The sequence below is a fragment of the Mchenga conophoros genome, linkage group LG11 (genome assembly GCF_057382185.1).
Source record: "Mchenga conophoros isolate Kocher_MC1m ecotype Shallow Benthic linkage group LG11, M_conophoros_male_GT1.1, whole genome shotgun sequence".
In the NCBI taxonomy this organism is placed as follows: Eukaryota; Metazoa; Chordata; class Actinopteri; order Cichliformes; family Cichlidae; genus Mchenga; species Mchenga conophoros.
The window spans coordinates 25,989,106-26,010,785 of record NC_140536.1 but is presented as its reverse complement, the minus strand read 5'-3'; the positions used below and the strand labels follow the sequence as shown (position 1 = coordinate 26,010,785).

The window sequence follows — 21,680 nt, the reverse complement described above, 5'->3', positions numbered from 1 at the left end:
TTGTCTGTAATCCATTTTTGGTTAACCTGGTGTTCTGTTGCTGTAGCCCATCTGCTTCAGTGTTTGACATTCTTTGTATTTATATATGCTCTTCTGCATATATAAGGGTGGCCTGATGTCAGTCTTTAAAAGGAACTGCATAACATTGTTATTCCTTGTCCCCGTCCCCTATCCTGAGACTAAGTCCAACACTGTGACTTGCTCTGCAGGACATGCACTTTTCTAAAGTCTGGCTTTTGCCCAATGCATGTGAATTGTAGTCAAAGAAAGACTAGCCTGTCTAATTCTATACTAATTAGTAAAAGATACCCAGACATCACGAGCATATCAGATTTTGGAGAAAACTGCCACAAAGAAAATGAAGTGGCACTATATTTTCAGAGATAGAAATGTTGTCTTTATTGTTATTATTATTATTATTATTACTTTATACTAGTTATTTTTCTGTTTCATACAGGAGAAAATATGTTATGGAGTGACACAGTATATGTGTGTCATAATTGGCTAATATTTGTTAATATTTTTAGGTGTGGCTAAATAACGGCACGCCAATCTATGGATTTGATTTTGTGACAAATATCAACATGATATTTGTCACAAAACATTTAGCATATTTCTGTTTTATTTCAGCATATCTTTTAAGTTTTGGTTGTTTGTTTATATTAAATCCTTTACATTGCAACATTCTAACTAGTGTTAAGAAATTAAATTAAAAATACATTTTCAAATAACGAAACGAGGTATACAATTTCCACACAATGAAGTTATAAGTTCGTAAAAAAAACAAAAAAACAATTTAAATGTAGAAATTTGCATTTTTGTGAACCTCGGGTGGTTTTGTGTCGATCATCGATCGTCACTTCGCTGAGCCAATGGCTGGTTCTCGTTCCAGCGGATGTTTCGCAATGACAGGCGTGAGATATATCCAATCAGAGTTTATAGATTGGATTTAGGGCGGGATCCCAGCAAGGAGGTGGGATTTTAGCTACCGTCCATCTTCAGCTACATTACAGTGAGCGAGCTTGTCGAAAAGAAAACACAATTTGGAAGTAAAGAAGACTTTCTGGAATTAGTTTTGGCTCTATTTGAAAAAAGACAAACGAAATCCCATACCCTAGGTAAATGTCGTGCACAAGTATAAATCTAGATTGTCGGCTTGACCCAGTATCCCTTTTTCCTAAATCTGACTAGCTGGCAAGCTAAGCTGCTAACTAGCATTTTATGCATTAGCTAGCATGTTAGAGATTGGAACGGATTCTGTTATTATTGTGCCTTTCACAACGCAAAACCACAATATAAAGACTGTGCTGGACCCCAAATTAATAATGCATGAATATGAAGTTGTTCTGTCAGCATGCACCGGGGCAGTTCCAGGAAACGGGTCGGTTAGGAACCGAGCGAGGTGGAGAGGCTAAGCTACTGGCTAGTATTAACGTTAGCTGAGTAGCGTTAGCGTGCTAGGTGGCTAAATTTAGCTGACAACCATGTCACTTGTGTTGGAAATATTAGCAAGGTGATATATGACAATACTAGGATGGAGAAGTGGCCATAGAAAACTTTATTTTCATTGAGCGTGCTTAAATTCTGAAGCTGTGGTGTTATTTAGCTGCTAACGTCAGCCGGGTAGCTAGATGGAGTTAATGTCAGGTTCACTGTGGAAAGCGATGTAACGATTCCTCTTTTGGAGGGATTTTTGTTTGTATTGACACACGCTTCGATTTCTTCACCCAGATAACTTCGTGACAGACGGAATGTGGACATTGTCGTAGTCAGAGCCATGGCTGACAAGAGAAAACTTCAAGGTAAAAGAAACTGTCTTCAGTTATGTTGCACAATATGAATCACGTTGTAGGGTCTGCTGGTGTACAGGAAACTTTATTTCCTCTTGCATGCTCTTACTGTTTTGAAAGAGTTTATAAGGTCTTTTGGTAATGCATCATATTTTTTGAATTTGTGCAGGTGAAATCGATAGATGTTTGAAAAAAGTAGCTGAAGGTGTAGAACAGTTTGAAGATATCTGGCAGAAGGTAAGAGATTCTTCCATTCTGTATTTATTTGTCTATTTAGTAACTAATGAGGAAAAGACACACAGTATCTAAATGATTTGTTTACATTTTAGCTCCACAATGCAGCCAATGCAAATCAGAAGGAAAAATATGAGGCTGACCTCAAGAAAGAGATTAAAAAACTTCAGGTAAGAAAGCTTAACAATGACCATGTAAGTATTCAAAATTAGCTATGTGATTTTTAAAATGCTCACCATCTGTGCTCTTTCAGCGATTGAGAGATCAAATAAAAACATGGGTGGCCTCAAACGAGATCAAGGACAAAAGGCAGCTAGTTGAGAACCGCAAACTTATAGAAACGGTATGGATCTTCACAAGTGTACTTTAAAAAAAAAAGTGTTGCATTTATATTATGTATAACTAAAGTGCATTGTTACATCAGACCTGAAGTAATTAACAGCTAATTGGATCTTTTTTTTTCTTTAGCAAATGGAGCGGTTCAAGGTGGTGGAACGTGAAACAAAAACAAAAGCCTACTCTAAAGAAGGCTTGGGGCTTGCTCAGAAAGTGGATCCAGCTCAGAGGGAAAAGGAGGAAACAGGACAGTGGCTAACAGTAAATACATTTATGTTTTACCTATGCTTCTGTGCGTGATTTTTTTTTTTTAAACATTTCTTTGGAAAAGGCATAGACAAAAAACTTAACAACGTAACAATTGTATCAAATCAACCACAGATATTCCCAAAACATGGTTAAATTAATAAGATCTGAAAAAATTAACACTCTTTTTTTTTTCTCATCTGCAGAATACAATAGACACTCTAAATATGCAGGTGGATCAGTTTGAAAGTGAAGTGGAATCTCTTTCAGTTCAAACAAGAAAGAAGAAGGGTGATAAAGAGGTGAGTCATCCCATGTCACTCTCTGAAAGGATGTCTGTTTCTAAACTGTCTGGTTAAATTTTAACTGTCTGTTAAATTTTTGGTTAATATATCCTAACATACATACACACTTGTTTTTTTTGTCTTGTAGAAGCAAGATCGTATTGATGAGCTCAAGCGGTTGATTGAGAGACATCGATTCCACATTCGAATGTTGGAGACCATTTTACGAATGCTGGACAATGACTCCGTGCCAGTGGATGCAATCCAAAAGATCAAGGATGATGTTGAATATTACATTGACTCCTCTCAAGATCCAGACTTTGAGGAAAATGAGTTCCTGTACGATGACTTAGATCTGGAAGACATCCGTAAGTAGAGCACTGTCTAGTGTGCGAGTGTTCGGTTAAGTTTTGCTGCTCTTGCTTTACGATACCAGAAATTCTAGTCAGTTAAGAAATTATTCTCACTTCATTAATGTAAACCAGCAGTTACCTGTTGGTTCAAAGATGTTATGATGCCACCTGCCACTTACCTGGGGTGCAGCTCTGGTAGATTAGCCCCTCTCTCTCTGCACTGGGAAGTTTTGTACAAAGTAAGATAGATGAACCAGCACAGCTCCATTGTAATTGAATGTAGAAAGTGATTATATGTTAGCTGTGTCAGAGTAAACTGATACACTCTGACTCAAATGAAGTGATGAGAAAATGGACGTTAACCTGCTGGTAATACTTGGTTGGTCCCACTCAGCAAACTAATCTGCATGCGTGCATGTTGTACACAACACAAAGTGCCACACAGTTCAGTGGCATTTAAACCACGTTTTGATTAGTAAACAGTGTTACATAGCACAGCCATGGTTTCACCAAATCCATCAGTTCCTGCAGTGTTTTGAATGTTTTCATATTGTTTCCTTCCTTTTGGGCAACTAGTCTGTTCTTTCTTCTTGTTTCAATGACTTAGTAAAATAGTTGTCATGTTGATGTCATGACGATATCTGATGCTTATCTTTATGTCCTACTCTTCTCTTGTAGCTGCAGCATTAGTTGCAACTTCACCATCGGGCCAGGGCAACGTGGAAGATGAGGTGTATCTCCACTCTAGTAGCACTCCCACTTCCACCACCTCTTCTTCACCCATCCCTCCATCCCCAGCCACTTGCACTGCTGTGAGTTTGTGTCTTTTTTCTATCATTAAAGTTTTGGTCCTGGTGTTAAAGGGATGTTGGATAGTTAAAGAACATTCTGACACAATTGTGCATATATGCCTGTCTCTTTAAGTTTGCACTTGGTTAACCCACCCACATTCCCCATTGTATTATAATCCACTGGCTAGTATGTTGAATCTACATTTCAAAAGTGGATTGTCATATCAAAGTATCTCCTCCTATAGGAGAATTCAGAGGACGATAAGAAAAGGGGACGGTCGACAGACAGTGAAGTTAGTCAGGTGAGAGGTTCGCATCTGTGCTGTGTCAGTAGATGAACAGTTTAGTGCAGTGCTCTTCATCCTTGGTCCTGGTGAGCCATGGTGGCTGAAGGGTTTTGGCCTCTCAGGCACTAAAATGGAGTTTCTCTGTGGGACCATGGTTGGAGACTTCTGATTTAGTTTTTTCCATTTCCTTCATATATGGGCCTCCATAGATCACAGTAAACTTTGCTCCTTATGCATTTTAGATCTCTGTTCATGCCCTCTGGTCAGTTTTACTTGAGATGCCTTCCTCTGATGTTTATTTCCAGTCACCTGTGAAGAACGGCACCCCATCCTTGTTATCCTCTTTCTCTTCTTCCACCACCTCTGGGTCCTCCTCATCCTCCTCCCTTGTGTCCATGGCGAGTGTTGTCGGAGGGATTCCTGCAGTGCCCACTAGCAGCAGTCTTATAGGAAGCTTCAGCAGTGCGGTGCAGCAACATCAGCATCAACCTGCACAACAGCAGCAGCAGAATTCTCAGCCGCCAAACCAGTCGCAGCAGCAGCAGCCACCTCAGACGAAACCCTCAGTCCCTTCAAACAACACCCCCAGCCCACCCAGCAACCCACTTCTCCCAACGTCTACTGCCCCCTCTCTTCCTACACCCAACACATCCACTTCATCAGCTCCCAATCCTCAGTCACAGTCCACATCTGGACCCACATCGGCATCCAGTTTGGGACTTGGGCTGGGCCTGGGATTGAGCAAAGTTGGCATGACTGGGACAAGCAGTGCCAATCAAATGCCAGGGCTAGGGATGGGTGGCCACCCCACTCCTTTAAACACAATGGCAGGGCTCATTTCGGGTTCAACACCTGCCCCCTATGCTCAGGCAGCAGCATCCGGAGGCTTGGGTTTGAGCAGCACCACTCAGTCAAGCATTTCAGCAGAGAGCAGCACTTCCATACCCACCTCTGGCTCCAGTGGAGTCACCACCAACGGGGCAGGAACAGGGCTTGGTTTGCTGGGTTCCAGTCCAGCCCACAACTCTCTGAGTGTGAATATTTTGGGTCTGGTTCCTGGGCAAAGTGTGGCCCCTGGTACCTCTCAGGTTCCCCCAAGTTCTGTCAGCTCTACTCCAGGAGTAGTTGGCATGATGGGAGGCAACGGAGGAAACGTTGGTGTGGTTGGAGGAGTAGGAGTGAATTCTGCTCCTGCTAGACCACCAAGTGGACTGAAGCAAAATGGAAGCACAAGTAGGTGGAAGTTTTGCGGTCCTTGAGTTCATTGTGAGATTTCTATAAAAGTTTTTTTTTGCTCTAACGTGTCCTTCGCCTGCCTGCAGGTTACAGTGCTGTGGTGGCGGAGAGTTCCACAGAATCGGCTCTAAGCACACCGAACCAGTCACAAAGCAGCCAACCCTCATCTCTCAGTTCCTCAACCAGTCAGCCGTAAGTTATTTCTCCTGAAACTTGACACGTTTCTTCTTGTTCTTGTCATGCTGGTTCTTAACTTTCTCGCCATTGTTCCCACCCCACCTTCTGCAGGATGGACAATGGTCCCAGTTTAATCAGCTCCATCACCCTGCCTCCCAGTTCTCCGTCCCCCTCGTTCTCAGACAGCACACCGGGTGGAGGGAGTCTTCTCAACGGGCCCCACTCCTTTTCACAGGCCTCTGAGGGGCTAAAGGTGAGCCATACCAACGAGGTTAAGTTTGAGCATGTAACATTGGCATCTTTAGCTTGGAGCATGGATGAACTTGCAGACTTGAATCAGCTAAAACAGGCTCCATTTGTGGAAGAAAAAACTTCAGAGGCTAAAATTAGTGACTGGGGTCATGCACACAATATATTTTATACAGGAATACCTTATTTAATGGCTCTGCTTTTGTTTACCATACATAAATGATTTCCTTTGTCTGTGAGATATTTTAAACTGTGTTAATGTAAATAGTTATCAGGTCTGATAAGTTGTCTTTTCTTTCTTTCTTTCTTTTTTTTTTTTTTAAATGAACCCAACTTATCTGTTAGTTAAGTTGTTTTCATTGTCACTTTGAGCTTCAAGGGTTGTGCAGCAGTAAGCAGTATAATGGGTCAGTTATTGATGTTTACTCTGAAACATTTCAGTGATTATAAGTGAAAAGTTATAGTAAAATATTGAAAAACAAAAAAAATATATTTGTTTTTGGGAATAAAAATGACCCACACACTGTTGAATCAGCCGTATCACACCAAGAATAATAGGCCATAGTGTCAGCAGGAGCATTACTAGGAGCACTTCCATCAATATTTTCTGATCAGGTCTGTCAGTTCAGCTCAACAGTGACTTTTTAAAGGCTTTGTTTCTGGAAGTGAATTTCCAGAAAAATCTTATATGAAAAAACGTTTAATCTGTGAACCAATCCAATCAGCTACGAGGTGAATTGTTATCATGTTAACACACAGTTGATTTCAAACAGATTTGTTGTTTGTATAGGAGCACACAGCAAGTCTGCTTTGGACGATTACAACATAGTGGCTCATAATCAAAATCAGAAATGGAGAATATGAATGATATGATTGATGTAGGAGCTCCTGAGGTCAGAAGATAACCAGCTAACTGAATTGTTTTTGAATTGAGACATTCCTGTCTGTGCTGGAATCCATAGTTTTTGCTGCTGAGTATAAAATTATTAAATTATCCCTGAGTGCCCACAAACCTCTGCTGATCACATTTATAACAAACACACACTTACTGTGTACTTACTCATGTTACTGCCAGAAAACACGCAGATCCTGACTTTTGTCTGTTTGGAGCCTTTCTGCTACAGGTAATAACCCCTATAAGCCTGATATGTGAAATAATTGCCAGAAAATTAAATTCCAAGCATTTTTTAAAATGGAGAGTTTATTGAACAATCTGACAAATTTGTTTAAAAATGTATTCGATTTTACATTTTTAAATTTGTTTCTTAAATTTTTTTAAAAAATTTATTCTCCAATTTAATCTTTTTTTCAGGTGTAAAAAAATAAAAAAAATAAAAATCACACCGATGCTCTAAAGTCTCAAAAACTCACAAAAAACTGTGTGTATTAAATATGATAGACTAGGTGTTAAGGGGATGAATGCATACATTTAGACAGGCGCTCCTGTCTTTGAGCAGTGCAGCTGACAGAAAAACATCTTGTTCTTAAAAGTTTTATTAGTAGCTGATCTTTATTTAATATGTTGTTTGCTCTTCTAGTATTACTTTCTTCTAATGCTCCCATTCATCGTGCTTCTACTTTTAAGCTCCAGTAACTGTAGGCTGTTCCCAGTTTAATGTGACTTTTAGCCTCTGTGTGTTCACATTAATGGGGCCTTGTTCCCTCCTCAGGCACCTGAGCCTCTCAGCTCTCTGAAGGCGATGGCAGAGAGAGCAGCGCTGGGATCAGGCCTGGATGGCGAGATTTCCAACCTGCATATAACGGATAGAGGTCGAAACGGTCAGACCTTTTTTACCTTTTTTCAGCTCTTTATGATGAATAAGCAGATCACGCTTTTATGCTGCTTGCTGTTTTGTTTTTTTAAATAATTGTACAGTAAAACATTCTTACACACTGCTCATGGTAACGTAAAGAGTTAAGCCTAAAGTGTAAAAAACTGATTTTTTATTTTTTTATTTTTTTTACAAACTAAGTTATTATTTGTCTTTTATGAAGATAACAAACATTAGCTTGTTGCTGCCAGCTGTTTTTGTGAGGCAGGAGGTTTTTATGTGTGACATATTTAAGACATTTCCCTTTGTTCTGGTAACATTTAGTTTTCCTTTTAATGCCAGATTGTTACTGCTTCGTGAACATAATTATGAGTTTTGCTGCCAAAGTGTAGGAAGGAAAGTTCCTGTTTTGCTTCTTTCCAGCTTGGCATTTTTATGCTTCGATTCACAGAGGAGGCAGCCAGAAGTAGAAAAAAATCAGAGAGTTTAGAGCAGTCTGGAGCCTGAGTTATTGGCACATAGGGATTGCTTATCTTAAAACACACACACACACATTTTCGTTCATTTGTTATCCAGTTTAGAGTGTCGGGGGTGGAGCCTATCCCCAGGGTCAACTGACCAACATTCATGCTCACACTCACAGTCATGGCCAATCAAAAATCACCCGCTAACATAACATGCAAGTCTGTGGACTGTGGGAAGAAGCCAGAGTACCTGGAAAGAGAGTGTAGAAAGGTCCAAACTTCAGGTCAAGGCCTTTTTTGATTCAAGCTACAACCATGAGGCTAGATTATGTCTGTAATTAGTTTACTGTTGGAATGTTCTTACTCTTATAAAAACAGAGTTGGTACAACTAAAGGAATAACCTTAAAACTTTACCTTCAGTTGCTCGCCCTGTCGTTAAGAGTCACATCTAACCATACCCCACACAGATGATGGGAAGTGAGGCATTGCTATGGCTTCTTGTGTAATTGAAGATAGCCGTTGCTTTTTCTGCATCCTGCAGATATCTTCTCTGGTTCATCTGCAGCACCTGGCACACCTGCCGCGCCTCAGCCGTCCGTGACAGAGGTCAACATCCCCCCATCGCTCGGTGTTTGTCCGCTGGGTCCAACCCCTCTCCCCAAAGACCAGCTCTACCAGCAGGCGATGCAGGAGTCGGCATGGACGCACATGCCCCACCCCTCTGACTCTGAGAGGATCAGGTGAGCCCATCACAATTTCCTTTAGCGTCAGGGGGGGGAAAAAAGATGCACTTTTTTTTCCACAGTAATTTTGCAAATTTACTTTGATTAAATGAAAAATTTGCATTGTGTATGCATACTGCTCTGCTAAAAAAATATGTAGGATAGTTTAAAATTTGTCATAAAACCTGATTTTTTTTTCTTTTTTTAAAGCAAATTTGTTCTTAATCACTAGTTTTATTAAATTAAGAAATAATATAGTCCCCATTAGTCTCCAGAAGGGCAATAAATAAGTTTGTGCTTTAGGGCAAGCATACCTTATGTTTAAGTCAATATCATATAAATGTGCAGTGTTCTGCAGTTTCAAAAAATACTGTGCAAAGGTTTTAGGCAGGTGAGAAAACATGCTGTAAACAACGAATGCTTTCAAAAATGGAAGTGTTACTCATTTATTTTCATCAATTAACAAAATGCAGTGAATGAACAAAAGAGAAATCAAATCAATATTTGGTGTGACCACCCTTTGACTTCAAAACAGAATCGATTCTTGTAGGTTTTTTTGAAGGAACTTGGCTTGCACGTTGTTCCAAACATCTTGGAGAACTTGATATAGGCTTCCTCACATCCTTCTGTCTCTTCATGTAATCCCAGACGCATTCGATAATGTTGAGATCAGGGCTCTGTGGGGGCCATACCATCACTCCCAGTACTTCTTGTTCTTCTTTACACTGAAGATAGTTCTTAATGACTTTGGCTGTATGTTGGGGTCATCCTGCTGCAGAATACATTTGGGGCCAATAAACAATCATTTATATTTCTGAAAGCATTTTTTCACACCTGCCTAAAACTTTGGTACAGTACTGTATATCCGTGGTTGCACAAATTTTGGGGAAAAGAGCCCTTTGCGTTGCTCTGTGGCTTAAAAGTAAACGCTTTTCTGGTGACTTCATGGGCTCAGTTGCTAGTTTTCAGTTGTAATGAATAATTTATGAAGTTCATTTTTAAAATTTTTACTATTATTAGAGTCAGAAAGGAGAATTTATCCAGGGCATGCTCATTCGGTAATGAAGGGTCATACACCTGCTCAGCATGACCAGTTTCGGGGAGCAACTGGAGGCTTCGCAACGGAACCTCAATAAGCAAAAAGATGAACCTGTTGTACCTTAAAGTGTTTGTGACATCTGTTGACACTAATAGAAAGTTCTGAATATTCACGTGTGGTTTTGGGTAGTGTGGATGGAGTACTTTGTTAGAGCAGAAATGAGCACAGCTGAAGTATGCTTTGATCAGTGGCATTCATTAAAGAGTTTTCTGTTTCTGTCTTAAAGGCAATACCTGATGAGGAATCCATGTCCCACCTTGCCCTTCCATCATCAGGTCCCACCTCATCACTCTGACTCCATAGAGTTCTACCAGAGACTGTCCACAGAAACTCTCTTCTTCATCTTCTATTACCTGGAGGTAAACGCTCTCCATGTAAACTCACACGAATCGGTTTGATTGTTTGAGTTTGTAAACTTGGAGCTTTTTTCTATGATTTGGTTCCTTTTCACACAAAAAAACTCAAAGAAACCTCAGCGCGAACCAAAATGCATCGCGACAAACCATGTGAAAACTTTTAGTCAGCTTATTGGTTAGATGTGGGACGGGAGCAGAATGATTTGCTATATAAGGTGGAAAATTTACAATAATTTTACAGCTATAGTTTTGTTGCCCGTACTGACCGTTTTTGTGATCTGGACATCTATGGTGCACTGCCGCATCGCACAAAAAGTGCACGTGGATAATGAGAAGGACAGAGTTGAATTAAACGGACTAAACACCCTGAATGTCTTTTTTCTGTGATCTGTTAAAGTTTGTGAGCATAATGGTTTTATTGACTTCTCTCTCAGGGTACCAAGGCTCAGTATCTGTCTGCAAAGGCTCTGAAGAAACAGTCCTGGAGGTTTCACACCAAGTACATGATGTGGTTCCAGAGGCACGAGGAGCCCAAGACCATCACCGATGAGTTTGAACAGGTGTGGGTTCATCTCCGCACACCGATTTATGGTCATTGTGGTGTTGATTAAGGTTTTTATTCTTACCACTCTGCTGTTCCCTTAGGGCACTTACATTTACTTTGACTACGAGAAATGGGGCCAGAGAAAGAAGGAGGGGTTCACCTTCGAGTACAGGTACCTGGAAGACAGAGACCTGCAGTGACGGACGGACGGACGGACGGACACAAAAGGACAGAAAAGACAAAATGTGCTGCTGTTGACATTCCGAGACTGAACTCCAAACTGTGGATAGAGATTGTGATGTGTAGTAGAAACCCTCTCCTGAGATTGGAGACTGGTGTCTGTATAGGCTGCATCTCAAATGTGAAGCCCTTGCTCCTCATGTAGTGCTTTGCTTTTGACCAAAGAAAATGCCCCGTGGGTCTGATCAAATGCATCGCGCTGCACAAGCTGGGAGGGTTCTCGTTGGAGATCTGCGTTTGTGCCTGTCTGTGTGCACACTCAGTATGTGGCATTAGGAAAGCCCACCCCATGCATGTTTCGTTGTCTTTTTTTTTTTTTCCCCCCGTTTCAACACGATTCTCTGTACCACCTACCCGACATCAGCCTGGAAGCCTTTTGACTTGACACAGAACAGACTTTTGGATTTGATTAAGTAAACTGCCCATCTCGTATTTACTGTAATTTGGTGGTTTAGAATGGGGACGTACAGTGGACATTTAGTCATGGTGTGTAGGAATGGCTTCTTTTAAGATCCTACAATGCCTGTTAAATATGGTCACTATTGAAGATAGTGAGCGGTTATCAATAGTTTTATTGATATTGTCTTGGTCGATTTAAAACGCTGATTGAGAGTGACCACAGGGCCTCTCCCTGTGACAGGGAAAGAGTCCTTATTGGACATGGATTAAATTGCTATGCAATTGAACTGGTCTCTGACTCCCTCTCTTTACAAATAAAATGTTTTTAAGTTAACGTGTCAAGGAAAATGCATTATTATTGCGCCTTCATGTTTGTGACAAATTAATAAACTTGTAAACAACTCTTAAAGATAGGATTTGAGACATTAATCTACTTGATGTTTAATTTTCCCTCAGTGTGAAAAGGCCATGTTGAGCAGAGGGAAATGTACCTACACCCAGGTCACCTCTCATTTCCTCAAAAGTACACACAGCATTAGATAATAAATCTGGGTTTGGTTGGGTCAACTTCCCAGCTTTAGCCAAGGTTTTATTCTGTTGTTACTTTATCCCAGACTTCACTGAGTTCAGTTTACCACCTGATATTTCAGTGAAAGCCCTATACAGTGAATGTGCACTGACTAAACTGTTTACATGTAGAGTTGAAACAGAAATCCTAAAATTCAGGTGGTAAATTTAACTCGTGGGTTGAGTAGAAAGTGTCTCGTCTGCCGTGGTTGTTCTATTGTGTTAGCCCGAAGAACAGTAAGATTTAATCTGGGATGGGACGCATCCTACCTTTTCCTGGCAGTTTGAATGAGGGAGAGTGTTAAAACCGAATCAGTTTTCCATTTAAGCAACCATGAAGAATTCTGTACCACAGGTTATGTTGTGTGTGATTCGTTTTCAGGCTTTTTTTTGTGGGAGGGAAAAGAGGGGGATGAGCATGTGGGAGGGGAAAAAAACAAGGAAAATGCAGCAACGTTCTGAGAGATTTGCCTTTTATAGATTCTATTTTTTGGGCTTTTAAGGTTTACAGAAAGGTCAGTGAAACTGCTAAAATGTGAATTTCAACACATATTTACAATTTTTCTCATCACAGTTCTGCATGGGAGATGTCATAAATGGGGTTATAACAGGATTGTAAAATTTCAATAAATACTTTTAAGAAATTATCCATCAGTGTGTGGCGTAAAGTCCTGTCATTCCTACATGGAATATGGATCCACATATTTTCCATCACCTTTAATTTGTTTTGTTTTTTGGTGTCCCAAGAAATACCAGATGACATAAGGAAAATAATATTAAGATCTGCTGCGTTTAGCTTCACTTACAGTAAGCACACCTGACATGCACCTGCCCATCAAAGTAACTACACATTACCTGCAGATTTAAATAACTGTCATAGTGCTGTTTGGTAGCTACACAAAGAAAAAACCTAAATTAACCTGTAAAATGATGCAACCTTGTTGCATCTGCTTTCCTCACAAAGCAAAGTCTGTTCTGTTGCTGACCGTGTCCCTTTATGACACAGCGATGGGTACACTGTGGTCATGGCATGTTAACCTGCTTCCAGTAGGTTACGGACATTTGACAAAGCTCAGACGATCATCATAGTCACCTTTGAAATGTGGTGAAACATGAGATTTAGATCATTAGCTGATAACTACAGCACCTGTGTGATCGTTTCCATCACCTTGTTGAATCAGATCCATAAAAATGTAAACTAGTTCTGATGACAAAAGAGTCCAACCCAGTACTAGCAAGTTCCTAATAAAGTGACCGTGGGGATTTTATCTTATTCGTAGCAGCTTTACTTTCAGTAAAAATAAACTCTGTATTAACTCAAAATTCAACATAATTAGTTCAGTTTCACTCAAAATCGAAGATCAAAACAAGCAGGTATAAATTCAAATGTCACAGAGGAGGCTCCTGTTTCTTGTTTTTAGAAAGAACACATACCTACAAAGTGAACTCTATATTTTATTTAGATGGGGAAAAAAAACCAAAAAAAAAAACCCTTAAGTCGAAACAAGTTTAAAAAAAAAAAATTAAAAAAAATAACACGAGGTGAGCCAAATTTTAAAATATACTTTCACAACTGTGCAACTGTCCATGTGCAGGGCATCCGTATGTCTTCACATCTTAGCTTCCTTCTTGACTTTGAGGAACTCTGCCATGTTAGAGAAATATTTCTGGTTAGCTTCTGCCACCTTCTTCTCTGCAGCCTGCGGGTTCACGATCTCCAGCCCCTGCAGAAGGAAACAATAACAGATTTAAAAACAAACAAAAAAACAAAACAAAACCCCAAACTCTCTGGCAGGTCTTTAGTTAATGAGTCCGCTTCTTTTTACCTGGAGAGGTGTGAATGCTACGCTGGAGCTGGTTCCTGAAGAACGATCTCTGACTGTGGACTTTCCTCCATATGTCATGCTCTGCTTCTGCAACGTCCTCTGTGGACAAAAGCCAAAATGTTAGAGATGATGTAGATACAAACACCAGCAGGAGAGAAGAGCGCATTTACCTGCAGGGATTTGGAGATCCTGGCTTTGGTGGCCTCGTTGACCTGAGCCTGCCTGACTCTGCCGCTGCCGCTCTTCCCCAGCTGACCCAGACTGAAGCCCAGATCCTCCTGATACGCATCATCTTCAATCTGCAACACAACACAGGAGAAACTATTAACTGGAGCAGGATTACCTTGTAATATAATTAACCATCGAAATATCAATGAAGTCCATGCCTGGATTACAGAACACTCCCCAACAGGGGTTAATATAACAATGAACCAATTTAATTTGCTTTACTGTAAGAGTTCTCTCAAATTTATATCCATTATGAATCAAAGGACTTTACTTTCTTTATTAGCAAAATATTCAATACGTTTTAGACTTTTTCAAATGTGAAGTTCTTTTTAAAGGACTGGATTTCATACTTGTTAGGACTGTTTTTAAACAGTGGTTTAAGGTAACGAAGACACATTCATAACAGCCAAGTCTCCATCCACAGAGAGCAATAAGCAGCTCAGAAACTGCACATTTATTAACAGACCAGAGTAGAAACTGTTTGTACTGCAGTAAAATCATCTTGCTGAAGCTCCTTCAGAGTGTTGGGGGAAGTCTCGGTGAGTACAAAATAAAATAAAAATAGCTTGTCTTGTTGGGTGCTTGAAAAGAAAGGAACTGGACCTCCTTAAGTTTGTGAAGATGTTCTCAACCAAGAGACTTCTTCAGCTCTAAAACAGAACAGCTGTCTCAGGTTTTTATGGTGGCTTCTATTTGAGTTGGAATTTTCAACTGGAATAACCCCTTCTCGTCGGACTTCCAACTCAGAAATTCAGAGCAGCCCCATCAGTCACAACTGCACAATCCAAGATGGCAGCAGTGAATGTAAACAGTCATAAAACATGTAACCTGTACAGCCACTGTTGTGTACATCATGTCATCTGTTTGTTGTTTGGTTTCTCCTATGAAGTACAGCGACCTTCTTTTCAGGGACTACCATGACCTGGATAACTGAGAACCTACGCAAACCCATCATCCTGTTACACTGGCTCTGCTGCACAAAGCTGGTGCGAGCCAAAAGTGAGGCTGCTTTGAGTCGTCATTCATCCCAGGTCTGAAATTACTAAAAGCTTTCAGTTGCTTTCTTATTCATTAGGGATCGCCCATAGCAGCAGTCTCCTCTTTTGCTTATTAGGCAAATGTGTAAACCCCTACATTACTACTAACCAGAGGAAGAGAAGAGATTCCTCCTGCATGTCTTCATATTTAGTAACATGTCTATATTACTATATTATTATTTTTTGTGTTAACTATTTGTACGGTTTTCCTTCTGTCTTCATTAAAAGCATCTTTGAATAAAAGAAAAGAATGCTAAATGAATTATGGATCATAGTCAGACATCAATAATGAAACATGAAATATCACTGGATTAAAAACAAATCTTAAAAACAGGAGCGGAGAAAATATGTACTGACCTCTGCAAAGGTCATCCTGTTGGCATGTTTTCTGATCTCAGTCAGCCCGAGACGCTCTTTCATCTTTCGGTACCTGCAGGAAAAGAGCAGCGGAGCTTGGTTATGCCATTCACTGGATATTTATAGTCGTTGGTGGTAGTCTAAACTTGGCTATGAAAGTTACGTAAGCTTCTTGCAGGTTTCCAGGATGCTGATCTGTGTCATGCCTTGTTCTGTTTCTGCTGAATTTTTAAACTTTTTTCAAATAAATGTTAGATCAGTTTAATCTCAGTAACCTTCTCCCTCTTAAAAGATTCCAATAATAATCAATTTCCATCTCCAGACTGCAATCCTCTTTAGCAGTCTATTCTGGCAGGCCCGTTTCAGGTAGCTGACAGATTGTTTACCTCCTTCCTCCTCTCTTCTTCCTCTGTCCATCCAGCGGGGCTGGCAGTGGTTTGACTTGCTTCACGGGTGGAGGCTCCTGCCATTTATCAAACTTCCTTTCTATTTCTTCTTTTAGATCATAGCCAACCTGCAAACAGTGACAAATATTTTTAAGCCAAATGAAACAAAAATCAACTTGATTATTTCCTCAGTTGCAAATAATTTTGCATGTAAATATGAAAAATCCAACCAAATATACATCAACAGACAAGAGAAATCATAATCTCTGTATCTGCTGGTACATTTATTCTTGCTCTAAATGGTAAATGGCCTTATATAGCGCTTTACTAGTCCCTAAGGACCCCAAAGCGCTTTACATATCCAGTCATCCACCCATTCACACACAGGTGATGGCAAGCTACATTGTAGCCACAGCCACCCTGGGGCGCACTGACAGAGGCGAGGCTGCCGGACACTGGCGCCACCGGGCCCTCTGACCACCACCAGTAGGCAATGGGTGAAGTGTCTTGCCCAAGGACACAACGACCAAGACTGTCCAAGCCGGGGCTCGAACCGGCAACCTTCCGATTACAAGGCGAACTCCCAACTCTTGAGCCACGATCGCCCTGCTCTAATACACAAGGCATTTATAAAACTTAGGTGTTCCTTTAAGAGACTCACCTTGCCATCTGAACTCTCGTGGAAACTGTCCACTCTTGCGGCCAGAGTGCATTTTGAAGCCACCAGACGAGCTGCCTTCCTCCTGAGATCCTGAAGGAGGAAAGGACACTGTTAACCGTCACGCTGAACAGAATGCATTCATGCAGTTTATGCTCATATATTCACTGACAGGTGGCAATGACTGCACAACATCGCAGTGATAGATGAAGCCGGTGTGAGGGAGCAGAGAGGTGCTGCTGAAGCCAGAGAGGGTTCTCCTCTGCGCTCCCAGCAGCATCAGGTTACAGGCTGGCATCTTTGACAGGTTAGTGAGGCCTCCGGCGATACCTGCATCCACAGGAGAGACCAGACAGTCACCGAAACAATCCTCAGTGAAGATGATGTACATTTGTAAACACTGTGCAGTCAGTAGATTTCTCTCACCCATGATCTTTGCTGCTGTTGATGCTCCAACAATGATGGACAGGTTTGGAGCAATGAAGGACATTCTGGATTCTACATATTCATAAATCCTGTGTTTAGACTGGTTCAGCTCCAGGGCCATGTCGCACGCCTCCTCCAGCTGCTTCAGTTCATCCTCACTCAGCAACGACCTGAAGGCACAAGTGGCACAGTCGCCGTTCAGTTACAGTAATAACCAAAAATACATAACAACACAAACTCTTTCCTCCTTGAAGCTCTACTATCGATAACCCTTGTTTCTCTTGTCAACTTCGGCAAGACAAGGTGTGCATCAGAAATCAGTGAGGGTGATCTCTGCCTATACAGCTTACTCGGGCTACTCTTTGTATGAGCAATCACACAAATTCATTATTCTTATAGCTTGAAACACTGAAATTTACAGACCTAATGAAATTCAAAAGAGCAGAAATGTAGTTTTCAAAGGAAAGGTCACTTTGAAAACAGGAAGTATTCAAAGTAACTTTTTTAAGACTGAAGGAAGTTTTAATTTTGCAACTGTTCAAATATAAATCACTTCAAAATGAGGTATAAAAGTTATGGCATTTATGAGACTCAAAGAAGAAGACTGTGTTTAGTTTGTGTTTCAGACCTATTCAGATTTTACAATTAATATTCCAAAATTGGAAGTACATGGCTTTTATCCAATTGTAAAAATAAGATATGATAATAATTTTAATTTTATGTAGCATATATATTCTGTTTTTAGAAATGTGTATTCTTATTACTGAGGTTTATATCAATAGGGAAGCTGGATAAATATAAACTGATAACTTATGGAGAAGGGGTATGATTGTGCACTTCTTCTCGATATGTAATAGTAAGAATGATACTGAGTGCATTTAGTTATTATTTAAAAATAACCTGTTAATGATTTTTATTCTAATAGAAAAAAAAATGAACGTCTTATTGATGCTTTGTAACTTAACTTAGTTTCCCCCATCCCTTTCCTATGAGCTACTGTCACTGATTATTATAAAATAACTGCTTGACACTTCAGTTTTGAGATGCACTGATTACAATTTCCTTGACCTATTCCAGTTTTCTTTAAGTGAAGAAAACTGGAATAAAACTGCAATCAACACAGCAAGAAGGTTCTGGGTCTTTCATGCTGTCTTGGTCTGTGTGGGTTCTCTTTAGGCTTCCCCCCACAGTCCAAAAACATGCATTCATGGTTGTGATTTTAAATTGACCATAGGTAGGAATATGAGTGTGAACATGACCAGGAATGTGAACAGTTGCCCATCTGTGTGTTAGCCCTGTGACCTGTGCTCGGTGTACCCTGCCTCTCCCCATTAAGCTGGGATAGGCTCCAGCCCCCCAGCGTTAGCAACCCCCTAGTTTTTCATTTCCAGTAAGTGATTTAAGGTGATTCTAGCAGGAAGTGTTCACAGTGAACTACATGAAACTCTTCTGGTGAGACGGGGCCTTTAAATCTTATAAACTTACCCCTGTGTGGTTGAGGCTGTGACACTGACAACCATAATGGTGGCATTGGTAAGGATTTGCTGCAGCGTCTCATTGTTTTTGCATTTCTCCAGATTGTTTCCCAGCTCCTAGACACAAACCACAAAAAAGAAGAAAAATTAGGGGAGAAAACATCATGGTCAAACAAACTACAAGAAACAATTTTTTTAACACGTTTGCTTGCAGTTAAACAGAGAAATTTGAAAGCTGAAATTGGAAAATTTTAACTGCAACATAATTTTCAATCTGTGCCGTTTTAAACTCTTTAATCACGTCAGTTTTGTTAAAAATAGAAATCCTAAATCTAACTAAAAAACAGAAACAGTCAACTCGGAGCTTCTTCTTTTTTTGAATGAATACATAGTTTAGCTCACCTTGACAGTACGGATGTAATCCAAAGAATCCGGCACCAGAGACTCCAGCTCTGGAAACCTCTTGGAGTATTTGTCCCTGGTAAACTTGTGGATGATATCTGGAAACAGATCAGAAACACAGAGGACATCTCAGGTTATAAGGAAGAGAGCGAAATCTTAAAACATAGCATTATGGATCACCAGAGAGAAGAAGCCAACTCACTGAGCTCGTTGTCGATCTCCACTGTGAGGTTATTAGCTGCGACTATCAGTCTGTACTCTGGGTCGGCCTCGACTGGGCCTGAGACTGAAAGCAAACACACAAAAAATATTAACAACTCCATGACGACTGTGGGTTACCATAAAGTTCAAATGAAATGTGTTTACTAGGGGTGGGGGGGAAAATCGATACTGTGTAGTATCGTGATATTTTGTTTGCTAATAATGTATCGATACAGGGACAGCAGAAATCGATATTTTGTTACAAAAAAGGTTTTTGTGGACTGGAACATGCTCTGACTTCAGAGCATGTTGATCCTTTTTCTGAGCAAGAATCCTGACATTCCTTCACTGTCCAAATGTATTTAGCTTTTTTAGCAATAAACATGACAGTTTACTTATTTTAATTTAAGACATGTTTTATTCTAATTAAGTTTAAAACCTTTTTATTTAATGTAAAATTATATTTTGTTTTAATTTACTTTCAAATTCTTCAGTTGCTGAAGGGGCTGCATAGTTTTCATAAATTGCATAGTTCAGAATAGCTATAATTGTACCAGATGGTTGCATTCAGTTAAGTTGGACTAGACTGTAATACAAACCGTTCAGGTTTGTCAACAATAAAACTGACTGAAATGAGAGAAAGACTGAGTGCGAGACTTTGTTATTAGATAAAATTTACCTTTATGTACAGAATCTGAATATCGCAAAATATTTTTAAAAAATTGCAATAATATCGTATCGTGCGTTAAGTATTGTGATAATATCGTATTGTGGGATGTATGGTGATTCCCACCTCTAGTGTTTACAGAGTAAAACAGAGAAATGAATGGAAACTGATAGTGAGAAGAGCCTTAAATAATAATAACAACACTCACCCTCTGAGTTCTTACGCTGCTTCCCAATATATTCAGAAATTTTGTCCATTATCTCTGAAAACTATAAAACACACAAGAGTCACTCTGGGAAGAACAGAGCAGACATTTTACTGCTAATCTCAACATGTGTAAAGCTCTTGTATGTTACAACTCACCTGTTTGCTATTGCGAAGCTTTGCAATAGACGCAACGCTCTCAGCTTTACTGTAGTCCACCTCCATCTCCTCTGGGATGTCTTCCAGCCCTCCGTCTGCACTTCCCTGGTTCGGCTCTCCATCGCTGTCCCTCTCTTCTTCTGGGTACAGTCCATCCTCTCCCTCATCTCCGGCCTCCTCCAGATCAGCCAGGAGCTCATCTGCCAGAGACATCTGCAATCGATGGAAAAACTGTGAGGACAGGCAAAGCCAACTAGGATCAGTTTGCCACAGGGTACATGAGGTTGTCACTGAGTTTGGTGGGGTATATGTTCTTTATTTGCTGCTGTTGATGTAACTCTGAATTTATTTTTTATTAATGATCTGGTTACATAACTTGAGGATCCCATTTTGACTGTTTTCTAAGGGCTTATAAAGCAATCACTGCAGACGCACGACCAGCAACTAAAACAATATTCTTATTCTTAAATTCTTATAAAAAAAAGCACGTCTCTAATATCCCCTTACTTAATAATATTATTTGAGCACTAGATACTTAACACTAGTTTTACTCATTTATCAAACAATACAAATACAAATCAAATACAAAAAGCGTGTCAACACAAAAACTTATGGACCTCACTGCGTTATCAAGCCTGAAAGAAATCCATCTGTAGACATATTTTTGTGTTTCTGACAAAGAAGCTCTTCTCAGACTCGTTTGAGATACAATCGTGGCCGTGTTCAGTTGCTCACACGCTATCACCGCCTCATAAAAACTGCGAAGTATTAAGTCTGCTTCCATCTTTGGGTTTTCGCTGGCTGTGTTTGGAGTTAACCAATGTTAGCTAGCTAGCATTATCGAACGTTGGTCCGACGTTACTGAGCGATTTCTCAGTAACTTTGACATACCTCAGAGTTTTAGAGTCCTACTGGTTTAAGAAAAAATTAAAGACGTCCAATGCAGGTTTCAGTCGCTTTGAATAGAAATACAAAATGATTTGTCCCTCTGTTTTCTTGAGTGTTTGCAATCCGGTTGTGCGGCGCAGATGTACCGCTGGTCGCAGATTAAATACGTACATTCGCAAAGCTTTCTGGGAAACTGTGTCAGTACACTTCACAATCACAGAGGGTGTTTTTTTGTTTTGCCTTTTGCCACAGGTTTGATTATCTATCTATCTATCTATCTATCTATCTATCTATCTATCTATCTATCTATCTGTGAAATATATACAATACACACATAAACTCGGTGTACAGTACAGTGAAAATATGGATTAAGATCTGTTTGAATGCTAAATACGATGGTCTAAGTTGATCTGAATGTGTAATTAGCAAATATAGGTACTGGTGAATACTAATGATGAGTTTTATTTATTTATTACAATATGCTTTTGGGTGTAACTGCAAATGTAAAATTAACCACTTAAAGTAGTTTTTGTCATGTTTTTCATAAGTATAATTTTAATTAACGTATCCTCACACACACCTACCTCCGCTTTTACAACCTAGGGATAATTTAGTGGAA

At 40.0% G+C, this 21,680-nt stretch overlaps 2 protein-coding genes across 4 annotated transcripts; one reads left to right on the top strand and one right to left on the bottom strand.

The window, feature by feature from the left end:
* The first annotated feature begins 968 nt into the window (after positions 1-968).
* Positions 969-11,914, top strand: cnot3a (CCR4-NOT transcription complex, subunit 3a). 2 transcript variants are annotated; one of them, XM_085291930.1, is made up of 18 exons: positions 969-1,118; positions 1,732-1,802; positions 1,960-2,027; positions 2,120-2,194; positions 2,278-2,367; positions 2,493-2,621; positions 2,813-2,908; positions 3,039-3,258; positions 3,922-4,055; positions 4,280-4,336; positions 4,627-5,554; positions 5,644-5,749; positions 5,846-5,987; positions 7,654-7,762; positions 8,762-8,960; positions 10,268-10,400; positions 10,832-10,957; positions 11,043-11,914. In XM_085291930.1, the coding sequence occupies exons 2-18, from the start codon at positions 1,778-1,780 to the stop codon at positions 11,139-11,141; spliced, it is 2,736 nt and encodes a 911-aa protein (XP_085148056.1). In that variant the 5' UTR covers positions 969-1,118; positions 1,732-1,777; the 3' UTR covers positions 11,142-11,914. The 2 variants fall into 2 exon arrangements, with proteins under 2 accessions (XP_085148056.1, XP_085148057.1); XM_085291931.1 differs by lacking the exon at positions 4,280-4,336.
* Positions 11,915-12,603: 689 nt separating this feature from the next.
* On the bottom strand, positions 12,604-21,251 carry prpf31 (PRP31 pre-mRNA processing factor 31 homolog (yeast)). Of its 2 annotated transcripts, none has more exons than XM_085291932.1 (14): positions 21,065-21,251; positions 20,174-20,386; positions 20,019-20,079; positions 19,145-19,228; positions 18,943-19,040; positions 18,551-18,657; positions 17,066-17,235; positions 16,812-16,969; positions 16,643-16,732; positions 15,982-16,109; positions 15,596-15,668; positions 14,144-14,272; positions 13,974-14,072; positions 12,604-13,871 (listed from the first exon to the last, which is right to left on the bottom strand). In XM_085291932.1, exons 2-14 carry the CDS (start codon positions 20,384-20,386, stop codon positions 13,758-13,760), a joined length of 1,524 nt encoding a protein of 507 aa, XP_085148058.1. In that variant the 5' UTR covers positions 21,065-21,251; the 3' UTR covers positions 12,604-13,757. The 2 variants fall into 2 exon arrangements, with proteins under 2 accessions (XP_085148058.1, XP_085148059.1); XM_085291933.1 differs by lacking the exon at positions 21,065-21,251 and adding an exon at positions 20,791-20,935.
* Positions 21,252-21,680: the final 429 nt, after the last annotated feature.